The 12,314-nt window shown below is 46.0% G+C and overlaps 1 protein-coding gene across 1 annotated transcript; it reads right to left on the reverse strand.

Moving 5' to 3' along the window:
* Positions 1 to 1,003: 1,003 nt before the first annotated feature.
* Positions 1,004 to 11,310, reverse strand: LOC120976178 (uncharacterized). Its single transcript, XM_040403015.3, has 2 exons — positions 10,901 to 11,310; positions 1,004 to 1,083 (listed from the first exon to the last, which is right to left on the reverse strand). The coding sequence occupies exons 1-2, from the start codon at positions 11,295 to 11,297 to the stop codon at positions 1,004 to 1,006; spliced, it is 477 nt and encodes a 158-aa protein (XP_040258949.1). The 5' UTR covers positions 11,298 to 11,310.
* Between the last annotated feature and the right edge of the window lie 1,004 nt (positions 11,311 to 12,314).

A 12,314-nucleotide genomic window follows, 5' to 3' on the forward strand; every position in this document is an offset into this window, starting at 1 on the left:
TAGTATTATAGGTGGTCTTATTTATTGCCATGCATGACACATAGTAGCATAACATTTATTATGATACGGTATCTACCTATGTTACTATGACCCTCTCTCTCTTCTTTAATTGTCTGCCACGTAAGCATGTTTACGAGTCCCAAGTACATGATACTAGTTATGTTATCCCCACTATGGCCAGCCTGATGCAGAGGCCGAGCCGCCAGTGTAACCAGTAACCAGTAACCACGTTTTGTTCTTCATTGGGCACCAATGTAAATCCAATAAGATCATAAAATATATGTGTTGAAGGGGTCCGCTGCCTTATTTTGGTCAATAGTTCTCAGTTGGTTATGTCGCCCATGTTTTTTTCTCAATCTTGCCACGTCATAAATTCAGTTCAGTGGGATCATATGATATCCTGAATAACAGCAGACACAATTTGTTGTTAAGTTGGACAAAGAAATCTATTTCAGGGCAAACTGTTTCTACACCTTTGCAGTGCAGTACAGCAAAATCAACAAATATGTTCATGGACGTCCTATACAGTGTCTACTCTTTGAAAGCAAATCAAAGTTCAAAGAAACATGAGAACAAAGCCATATCATACTTGAGCCAATCTACCGACATATTTGCAAAGCTCAACTTGGTGCAGTACAACATAGTTGGAGCTCCTAGTGATCATTACAAAGAAGTTTAGAAACACTAAGAGGTCTCCGAATTGCACGTTTAGAACACCTATGACGAATGGCAAGCTTCTGATGCTTTCATTAAAGCTCAGACGACATATCGCGTCGAGATTTCTCGCTGTTTTGCGGTGTCATAAGTCATCTCCCTCTCTGAAGTTTTTGAGAATCACCGATCTGTTATGTCATCCCGATAGCACGCAACCGAAGCATCTCCTCGGTATAACATATCTTTGAGCCATGTAAGCAGCTTCTTCAGCTTCAGCCACCTTCAATTGAGCCCATCTTAGCACACATGTCATGGGATGAACTCGCAAACTCCCAAGTCCCGACCTCCACTAGGTGCAGAGTTTGACTGTGCATGCCACTGTCTGTGCCCAATACTTGAGCCGAGCTTTAACCTCGTCGGGATGATCACCTGCCAAAGCCAGTTGTAACTGATCAGCCATGAGCAGCATGCCATTTGTTAATCACAAAGAAAAATAGGATATCATCGTAAATGAATAGCAAATCAAACACAGCTCCAGATGCTTTGCACTGCTGGTTTTGTATGAAGATATAATGATATACTCAAGGTAGAAAGGTTAGCATTTTTAAAAAAAGTTGCAAATTCTTTTTTTTAGAGAAAAGGGGGATTTTGAGCCCCCCGGCCCCATTTTATAGATGAGACCGGGAAAATAACATCCAAAACAGCATGCAATGCATGTCCAATAACGAAACTAGAAGGAAAAGAAAAGGGAATCGCTAAACAACTGAACAACACAAGGATCAGCTCTAAACTTAAAAGTACTGGAAGACGCTATTCCTATTACAAATTTGCCTCGAATTTTGCAATAGCCAGGTCTCCCTCTTCTGCTTCCACTGAAAATCTTTGACTTCCTTCATGCTTTAACCTCAGAGTCGCATAGAACGCTAGGTAGACTCCAGTGGCATCGCTCCCTCCACCGTGACTGCAGGAACACTCTTGAGCTTCTTCCATGGAATGACCGGCGACCCATCCAGCTCCAGAGGGGTGACGGGGCTGAGCATCGTCGTCTTGCAGGTGCTTGCGCGTGGGCTTCTTAGTGGCGAGATTTGAAAGCTTGGATCCTCTGGTTTCGGAGCGCCATTGAGCTTCAGACGAGAGAGAAGGGGGGAGTGGTTGAGTGCACTTTCAGTGCCCTTCTCAACAGCAGCTACTCTGTCATAATTTGGAAAGGAGCTTCCAGGATGGAGGAGATGTTCTGAACTAACATCTCCATTCTTGCCAAGGCAGGTCCTTCGAACAAGATCAGCCATCTCCTGGCATGTCCTAGCATTCTCCTCCAAACCTGCTTCATATCAGTCCACAAAGCATTGTTAAAGACATGTGAGTTCCTATTTTTCCACATAGTCCATAGAACACATGCACAGACTGAATTTAGAGCAGTATGTTTCTTATTTGCAGGCCAAAATCTAGCAATGGACAGGAAATTAGCTCCTATTTCTATGCCCAAAAAATCTAATATTCTTGCCCAGATTTGTTTGGCCTCCACACATTCAAAGAATAGGTGTGTGATGGATTATTTCTCGGAGCAATACACACACTCTGGTGTTTTTTCTATACCTCTCCTAGCTAGATTGTCCTTAGTCATCAGTTTGTTGTGAGAGAACAGCCATAGAAAGATCTGGATTCTAGGTGGGATTTTATTGACCACACTGCAGGGATGTAAACTGGTTGGACCCCCCTGAAATTTATGATGCTGTAGAGGGAGCCAGTAGTGTATTCCCCGTTAGCTTCATATTGCCAGACAAGAGAATCACCCCCTTCTTGAAGCAGGGTGCTTTCAATTATTTGTTCCAGGGCATACCATTGTTCCATCATAGTAGGTGTAAAAACCCTCCTAAATGTGAGTTTAATCCAATTGTTATCTCAGATCTCAGCTATGGTTGAGCATTGTTGGTGGCATATGGAGTAAAGAGGCCAGAATTGGACTGAGAGGGGTGATGTACCAAACCAGATATCTTCCCAGAATCTGATCTTTTTCCTGTCACCCACCACCCATTTGTATCCAAACTTCGAAGCCTTAGCGGCCCACATGACACCTTGCCAAAATCTAGAGAGGTGATGGGTTTTGCTAGCAAAGATATTGGGGGAGTTGTTGATGTATTTCCTATCTACTATTTGTTCCCAAAGCTTGCCCTCATCTTTGATGTATCTTTTCACCCAGCTTCCAAGTAGGCAGAGGTTAACATCTTTGATGTTAGGCACTCCTAAACCCCCATGTTTCTTGCTCATACAAACTAGATGCCAATTGGCAAGGTGGATTTTCCTATTCCCTTCAAAGTCATTCCACAAACAATTGGCCATCTGACTGTTGATCATGTCAAGAGCCCATTTAGGGAATTTGAAAAAAGAGAGTAGGTATATGGGGATGTTGGCTAAGCAAGTCTTGATCAAGGTCAGTCTAGCAGCATAGGAGAGGAGTTTGCCCCTCCAACCAGCCATCCTTTTGAGGATTTTATCTATCAGGGGCTGTATATCTTCTCTCCTAAGTTTATCAAAGTGTAAAGGAATTCCCAAGTATTTTATTGGGAAGACCCCCATTTTACATCCTAATATATCTGCATAGCTATGTGTTTCTTCTGGAGAGAGCCCTATAGGAATGATCTCACTCTTTGAGTAGTTAATTCTCATACCTGAGACCTGCTCAAAGCAAGTGAGGATCATTTTCATGTTTTTTGTGCATTGCACACTCTTCTCCAAGAAAAGGATGGTGTCATCTGCATATCGTAGGCAGATGACCCCATTGGGGATTAAATTAGAACACAACCCTGTTGGAAATATGCCCTAGAGGCAATAATAAATGGTTATTATTATATTTCTTTGTTCATGGTAATTGTCTATTATTCATGCTATAATTGTATTGTCCGGAAATCGTAATACATGTGTGAATACATAGACTACAACGTGTCCCTAGTAAGCCTCTAGTTGACTAGCTCGTTGATCAACAGATAGTCATGGTTTCCTGACTATGGACATTGGATGTCATTGATAACGGGATCACATCATTAGGAGAATGATGTGATGGACAAGACCCAATCCTAAGCATAGCATAAAAGATCGTGTAGTTTCGTTTGCTAGAGCTTTTCCAATGTCAAGTATCTTTTCCTTAGACCATGAGATCGTGCAACTCCCGGATACCGTAGGAGTGCTTTGGGTGTGCCAAACGTCACAACGTAACTGGGTGACTATAAAGGTGCACTACGGGTATCTCCGAAAGTGTCTGTTGGGTTGGCATGGATCGAGACTGGGATTTGTCACTCCGTGTGACGGAGAGGTATCTCTGGGCCCACTCGGTAATGCATCATCATAATGAGCTCAATGTGACTAAGGCGTTAGTCACGGGATCATGCATTGCGGTACGAGTAAAGAGACTTGCCGGTAACGAGATTGAACAAGGTATTGGGATACCGACGATCGAATCTCGGGCAAGTAACATACCGATTGACAAAGGGAATTGCATACGGATTGATTGAATCCTCGACACCGTGGTTCATCCGATGAGATCATCGTGGAACATGTGGGAGCCAACATGGGTATCCAGATCCCGCTGTTGGTTATTGACCGGAGAGGCGTCTCGGTCATGTCTGCATGTCTCCCGAACCCGTAGGGTCTACACACTTAAGGTTCGGTGACGCTAGGGTTGTAGAGATATATGTATGCGGAAACCCGAAAGTTTTTCGGAGTCCCGGATGAGATCCCGGACGTCACGAGAGGTTCCGGAATGGTCCGGAGGTGAAGAATTATATATAGGAAGTCCAGTTTCGGCCACCGGGAAAGTTTCGGGGGTTACCGGTATTGTACCGGGACCACCGGAAGGGTCCCGGGGGTCCACCGGGTGGGGCCACCTATCCCGGAGGGCCCCGTGGGCTGAAAGTGGAAGGGAACCAGTCCTTAGTGGGCTGGGGCGCCCCCCTTGGGCCTCCCACCATGCGCCTAGGGTTGGGAACCCTAGGGGGGGAGTTCCCCCTTGCCTTGGGGGGCAAGGCAACCCCTTCCCCCCCTTTGGCCGCCGCCCCCCCCCCTTTGGATCTCATCTCCAGCGCCGGCGCCCCCCAGGGGGCCTATATAAAGGGGGGAGGGAGGGCAGCACCCTACAGCCTTGGGCGCCTCCCTCCTCCCCTGCAACACACCTCTCTCTCTCTCGCAGAAGCTCGGCGAAGCCCTGCCAGAGAACCGCTACATCCACCACCACGCCGTCGTGCTGTTGGATCTCCATCAACCTCTCCTTCCCCCTTGCTGGATCAAGAAGGAGGATACGTCGCTGCACCGTACGTGTGTTGAACGCGGAGGTGCCGTCCGTTCGGCACTCGGTCATCGGTGATTTGGATCAAGGCGAGTACGACTCCGTCATCCACGTTCATTGGAACGCTTCCGCTCGCGATCTACAAGGGTATGTAGATGCACTCCCTTCCCCTCGTTGCTAGTATACTCCATAGATGCATCTTGGTGAGCGTAGGAAAATTTTAAATTATGCTACGATTCTCAACAAACCCACTAATTAATTTACTGAAGCTGCTTTGGAAAGCATTTTGCTCAGGACATCTACAACTAAATTAAAAAGCAGAGGGGATAAAGGGTCCCCCTGCCTAAGGCCTTTTCCTGTAAGGAAGTAGTTGCCTTCAACACCATTGATTTTCACTCCAACAGACCCCATATGTGTGATTTGTTTGATCCAAGTCACCCAAAGGGGGTTGAAGTTTCTTTTTTCTAGAATTTCAATAAGGAAATCTAGGTTAACTTTGTCAAAAGCTTTTTCATAGTCTAATTTCAGAACTAGTCCTGGGTTGCCAGATTTGGCAGTGGAGTGCAGCACCTCATGTGCTGTGACTACACTTTCCAGGATGAATCTACCTTTAATAAAGGCTGATTGGTTACTAGAAGTAAGTCTATTCATCAGCACAGCCAACCTATTTGTGAGCACCTTGGTGAACACTTTAAAGATACAATTAATTAAACTAATAGGCCTAAACTTTTTCATGCTGGTAGCCTCTTTTTCCTTTGGGATAAGAGTCAGCACTGCAAAGTTAAGCCTATAAAGATCCAGTTCTTCTTTATGGAAATCATCAAACATGGCTATCACATCATTTTTGATTACTTCCCAGAAGTTCTGGAGGAAAAGAAAAGATAGACCATCTGGACCAGGGGCTCCATCTGTATATGATCCAAAGATGGCCTCCTTTATTTCTCCTTCAGAGAAAGGTCTTTGGAGGGTCTGATTTTCTAGTTCAGTGATTTTCTCCTCGTCAGTGAAGAAATTACTATTAATTCTAAACCCTCTTCTATCTTCTTTTTTTAAAAGGTCCTTATAGAATTCTGTAGCTATATCCAACATGTTTTTAACATCAGTAGTAGTGCCATCAGGCCCTTCTAGCTTATTTATTAGGGTTTTTCTCCTCCTTTGGTTTGCTACAGCCTGAAAATAGTTAGTGTTTCTATCCCCTTCAAGGATATCTCTATCTCTGGATTTTTGCCTGGCTTTAATTTCCTCTACAAGCCAAATGTTATGGAGTCTACATATGAGTTCTTTCATCCTCAAATTCTCTGCATCAGAAAGTTGCAAGGTTTCTGACTTGATATCTAGACTGTCATATTCTTCTGTCAACTCCTGCTTAGTTTTCCTAATCTCAGCATCTACATTTCTACTCCATCCCTTGCTAAATTTTCTAAACCTCCTCACTTTCTCCTGCCAAATGTCAATGGGAATGGTACTTTTGACAGGAGCAGACCAGTTTTTCTCTGCAAGCTCCTTAAATTCAGCCCTAAGTAACCACCATTTATCAAATTTATAGCTTGAGCTTTTTGGGGTACTATTTATGCCAGAGTCCCACAGAATAGGAGTGTGATCACTCCCAGTCCTGGGGAGAGCTTGAGACTACTTAGAGGGAATAGAGCATCTAGTTCAGTGGTGCAAAAGACCCTGGCTATAGTGCTCATGATCAAATTATCCTAGTTATTTGCCCAGGTGAATTGCCTACCAGACATTTTAATTTCTAGTAGGCTCTAGATTTCAATCCAGGCATTGAATTTGTCACTCCACCCATGGTTGATTTTACCATTGTTCTTATCTTTCTGGTATATAACCAAATTAAAGTCACCCTCAACAATAGTGGGTTGGTGATCATCAATGAATAAACTATGGAGCTCAGAGATGAACTCATCTTTGCCCTCATCATATGGTGATCCATAGACTGCTATAAACCTGAAAGATTTTTCACTTGTCTTATGCATAAGGTTGCATGAGACAGAGTATTTGAGAGACTTCCAGCTAATTACATCAAAAACATCTACATCTACTCCCACTAGCACACCACCTGAAGTGCCTTCAGCAGGCAGGTGATGCCAAGTGTAAGATTTATCTCCACTAATAGACTTTAGAAAGGAAGTAGAAAGCTTGTCTTTCTTTGTTTCCTGAAAAGCCTCTATACTAGGTTTATGTTTAGCTAAAGAATCTACAATGCAGGGCTTTTTTCCTGGAGTAATAATCCCTCTAATATTCCAGAATAAAGCATTCATTGCATCAAGGTTTTCCTAGGGTGCTTGCCCCGTCCTTTTTTGGAGACTAGGTTCCACAAAACACTCTGGTCCATGTGCCCAGAGGGGGTTGTATCCAGACCTGTGGGTGTGACAGGGGAGTTACATTGAACTATGAGACTTTCTTGGGTAGGGAGCCCTTCAGGCTCCTTTGTCCAAGAGATTTTTGTGAGCCTAGGGTAGTCCTGTAGGTTGTTGATGTCTGGAGGCCCTTCAGTCCCCCCTTCTACTTGATAAGGACTTTTTTGACTAGTTGTATTTGCAGTTTGTCCTTCAGACAAAGGCAGAGAAAAGCTAGAGCTAGTTTCTACAGGAATATTGTAGCTAGTATCTATTTCTACCCCTATTTTCTTAGCTACATCAAGGAAATTTGGGTTACTAAAAAGCTCAAAAGAATTTTTAATAATGGTACCTTGAATGTCTTTCTTTGTGACTTCCAAGTTTTGCACTTTCTTGGTGTTGACTGCTATTTCCAACATGGATCTACCTCCTACTTCAACCCTGTTGCTCTTCCTGAAAGCTTGTACTGGGCCCCACTTGTTTTTCTCTTCTTTGGACTCATGCTGAGTCATTGTCTCATTCTGTGAGTGCAGAGAACTGAAGGCATTTCCTGGGTTGAGCTGAGGGCTAAAAATCACCTCTTCTTTATCTTCAACTATAGCTTCACCATCTTCTGTTAGAATGTCTTCCATTTCATCCTCATCCTCTTCTAGTTCCATCTCTTGTTGGATGTTGTAAATTTGCTCCATATTGAGTGGGTCTTGCAGTTGCTTCAGATAGTCAAAAACCTTCTGTTTGGAGCTCTGGCTTGAGGTGCTGTTGCCAGGTTTGTTGCTTTGGAGGGAGGGAGTGGATCCTCCTCCAGTGCTTCCTTTTTCTCTATTGTTATTTTCCTCCTCTCTTTTGGATTTCTCCAGCTTGTTGCCATTTTCATTGTCAGCTAGTTCATCCTCCAACAGATCATCATTTTATGGGTCTTCTATTGGTGGTTCTACTGTGATACCAATCCTGGACAACTTGTCACCTATGCCAAATAGCCTCTCAGGTGGAATTTTTGTATGATCTTTGCATTTGATCTTGATTCTGACAACCTCAAAGAAAGATTTGAACTTTCCCTGCCAATCAACATCAATTAGGGTCCCAAAGACTGATGCAAACTGTTCTAAGATTGCCCATTCAGCCCAAGATGGTGCAACTCCATCCAGCTGAAGCCAAACTTTCTGCAGTTCACTGTGGTGTTCCAGGGATCCTTTCTAGACTTCCACATTCACAGTCACTCCATCTAGCTCAGGCAGGCCAAATAGAGGATATATGTCCATACTTTCCACTAGGATGTGAGGGGGGAATTTCACCAAGAAAGTCCAATCATCAAGCATCCTTATCTGCCATGGCCAATTGGTTTTGTAGATCAGAGAGAAATTGTGAGCCAGCTCCTTCTTTGTAACATGTCCTGACTCTACATAAACCATCCCTATATTCCTCTTAGTCCCAATGTGCTGTTCATTCACATCAGGGACATCAATCTGGTGGTAACCAAGCCCAGGTGCTCCACTACCAACAAACTTTGCAGGGTTTATTGGTTTCTTTCTTACTGGGCAGTCTTCTACCTTATGTGTCACCACTTTACATATGAAACATGCTGGTGGCTTGGGACAGTTGGTTTTGTGGTGTCCTGGTTCTCCACAACTATAGCAGATGACATCTGCATATTCAGTAGCACTCAGCTCATCAAACTTGTTGGCAGGTTGCTTTGGCTTGTTCAGATTTCTCCCCTTCTTCTGTTGATTGCCACCAGTAGAAGTACTGAACCCTTGATCCTGTGCTATGTTCTCCTGTTTCTGCTCCAAAGATTGGTGCCCTGCTTCCCAAAATTCTGACCCAGCTGTCCTTTTTGCTGCTGGTTGTCAAATTGTTTGTCAGATGACCCTGCCTCTTGATTCTTCCCACCACCGCAAGCCCCAGGAGGACCTCTCCACTGGTTCATCTGTGGAGGAGGGAAATATCCACCTGTATACCATGGGGGTGGGATCTGGGGGCCGCCAGGGAATCCAAAGCCAAATTGAAATTGGGGGGGGGGTCCAAATTGAGGATCGAATTGGGGCCAAGAACTTGGGGGTGGAGCACCAAGATCCCCCGAAGTTTGACCCCCCTGCTTATTGCTTCTAGGGTTTCCACCCCCTCCCGCAGCCACGCCCTCGCCCCTGCGCTTCCGCCATGATCCTGATTGATTTCCTCGCGTAGCTTTGGATCCAAACCTTTGAGGATGGTGGGAGTGGGGAGGGTGGTGGGATCGTCACCAGATATTGGGTGGCAGTCGGCGGCGGCGAACGAGCGGGCTAGGGTTAAATCTCTCCTGATCCAGACAAGGAGGGGAGAAGGATCAAGGTTGAGAGGTCCCCACAGCTGCCCGTAGTACTCACGCAGGGCCAGGTCGTCTTCTCCACCCGGCTTGCTTTCCATGTCAGCTGGCCTTATCTCCTTTCCATCCGCGCTGGTTGGTGGGCCTTGGCTGTCATCCACCACGGCAATCATAGGGGCGAGATCATCCCGCCCATCAGAGAACGGCTTCAGAGGACGGCGACAACGGGCTTCAATTGGACGGCTGGGAGGATTGATTTCTGCCCTGAATTTGAGGCAGCGGCGAGCTGTAATCTGATCTCCTGCCCATCGGAGTGGAGTGGCAAATTCAAACCTCAGAGCTTCAGGATCTGGCGAGCCTGTAGCCATCTACTCCAATGGCAGGGTGGAGATGCGGCTCTTCGCCGGTGAGCTCAATTCTGCAAAGACCAAAATGCTCGCCACTTCGCCCTCTGCTCCGGGAGGAGCGAAAGCATCTCCGCCTTTGCCCAGGAAATCACCTCCTCCGGGGAGGAGGAATCCATGGGGATCATCCTGGCCAACTCCTCTGCAGTCGCCTCTACACAGATTCTCGTCACCAGCTTCCTCTGGGTGTCCCTGCGCCCTGGTCTTCGCATCGACCTCTCCATCCTCGCGCGGTGCCCCTCCTCCATCGCCCGCTCCTCTGCTGAGATCCTCCCTTCGCCCGCAGGGACGCCCAGATTTGTGGATCTGAGACGCCTCATCGCTGTTGGGAGGCGCTCCGAAGTGTATGGGAGCGGTGGTGCTCGCGCAGGCAGCGGCGGTGGGGAGCAGCGAAGGGTGCGCGCGCGGCGGCGGCGGCGGCGGTGGAGGCAGGTGCATGGGTGCCCGGCGACAGCGTGGCGGCGGTGGTAGGTGGAGGCGGTCGCGGTGAGGGGAATAGCCATCCTACAAAAAATAGTTTATCTAAAATCCAAATTCTTATTTTTAGGGGTAATTATGTGTTGGAGAGAGGAGACATATTTTCTATGGGGGTTGTTGCTTTGCTTTGTTGTGAAGCTTGTCTTGGAGAAGACAGTTCAACTTATTGAGTCCCTTTCTCTTTCCGTTTTATGATGCAACTGGGGATGTGACATGAGTGGGGAGCTCCCTCACTCATGATTTCTATTTTATAAAACTTTTACCGCTCCATGGTTCATCAACCAAAAAAATAAACAGAGAAAGAAAATCAATACTCTGATGATCTGATCCTTACAATAAAAGGCAGAGCATGGAAGCATAAGCAGAGAGTTCTGCCACAACAACGGAGAAAGAATTGTAGCGAAATCGAAACAGGCGTGCACGGGAAAACAAGTCTTACCAGGGCTGGAGATCTTCCAGTCCGGGATGGGCGGCGGCGCCACCGCGGAGGGCTCCAGCTGCCCGACCACCGTCCTCTGCTCGTCGAGGAACCTCCGCGTCATGGAGTAGCAGAGCTCCAGACCAGGGAGCATCCCGCAAAGGTCCGGGATCTCATGGTAAGAGAAGCCGAAGCCGAGGTCGAGGCAACCCTTGAGCTCCTCAAGGTCCTCCTCCATGAGGCTCCTGGTCCTCCTCCCCACCGCGCCGCCACCGGAGGCCGCCTCGAGCATGACGCAGCTGCCCGTCCGATGCCTCCGCGGCTGCCGGCCGTTGCTGATGCTGGTTGTAGCGGTGGCGCTGGACGCCGGCAGCTGCGACTGCGAGGGGAAGTAGGAGGTGGAGGAGGTGGCCGCCATTCTCTCTTTCTCTTGAGACTTGTCTTCGTCTGTGGTTTGTTTGCTGCTTTGCGTTTTGGCTTGTGGTTCTGGAGCTGCGGTGCCTCAGGTTGGCTTGGGTTCTGGCTTATTTATAGACAGGTCAGAGAACTAGCTGTACTGGAAGAAACATAGTTTACTTTTGGATTTGTTTGGTACTCCTAGGTAGTAACTCGTGGATGCCTACCTTTTCTGGCTAATTTTTTCAAGAAAACATTTTTGAAGGAGTGCGGAGTTTTGGTGCTCAGGCTCATCTGCACCCGGTTAGAAAAATATCAAAATAAATACTATAAAAATCCAAAAAATTCCAATTTTTTTGGGTGGTAGATAATTTGATGCATGAGGTTCGCTTCAATTTTTACATTGTTTGGACATCTTAGAAGTTCTCAGCAAAAAAGATAAATCAGGTCAGAACAGTGCGTGAACAGTAAACATTTTTACAGACCCTGAATTTGACTTTTTTTCTAAGAGCTGCTCAGATGTCCAAATTATTTGAAAATTGGAGCGAACCTCAGGCATCAAATTATCTACCACCCAATTTTTTTGGAATTGTTTGAATTTTTCTAGTATTTGTTTTGATTTTTTTCGTCAAGGCGAGTGCAGCTGAGCCTGGGCTCAGAAATGGATTACCGTTTTTGGAGGAGCTTTACTACACTTATCGTAGATTAAGCTACAAAACTTACCTATGTGATGATGTGGTCTCATTTGATGGGGGGAGGAGGGGTGGTCATTTAGTTAGTTTAGGCTATGTGTCACGTAGTTTATGTAAGGCTGATTATACATGTCCTAATTATTGAATTTATGCTCCACTCAACTCAAGACCTTTCGGCTCCCATGACCCATGTCATTATTAAATTCATGCTTCAACCAGTTGCTTCAAAAGTCTAAACTGATAGAGAGCCGGACAATATATTTGTACACTAATGGCCTGGCAACCTTTTCTTCTAAACCAAAAGTGGGCGCATGCTTAATAATTCGTTGATCTACATCATGGCCTGG

Source organism: Aegilops tauschii, chromosome 3 (genome assembly GCF_002575655.3).
Source record: "Aegilops tauschii subsp. strangulata cultivar AL8/78 chromosome 3, Aet v6.0, whole genome shotgun sequence".
Classification (NCBI taxonomy): domain Eukaryota; kingdom Viridiplantae; phylum Streptophyta; class Magnoliopsida; order Poales; family Poaceae; genus Aegilops; species Aegilops tauschii.

Coding starts and splice junctions, on each gene's coding strand:
- LOC120976178 (XM_040403015.3), bottom strand. CDS start 11,297: ATGGCGGCCACCTCCTCCACCTCCTACTTCCCCTCGCAGTCGCAGCTG. Junction 1,084..10,900: donor CTGGAAGATCTCCAGCCCTG/GTAAGACTTGTT, acceptor TGGCTTTGGCAG/GTGATCATCCCGACGAGGTT.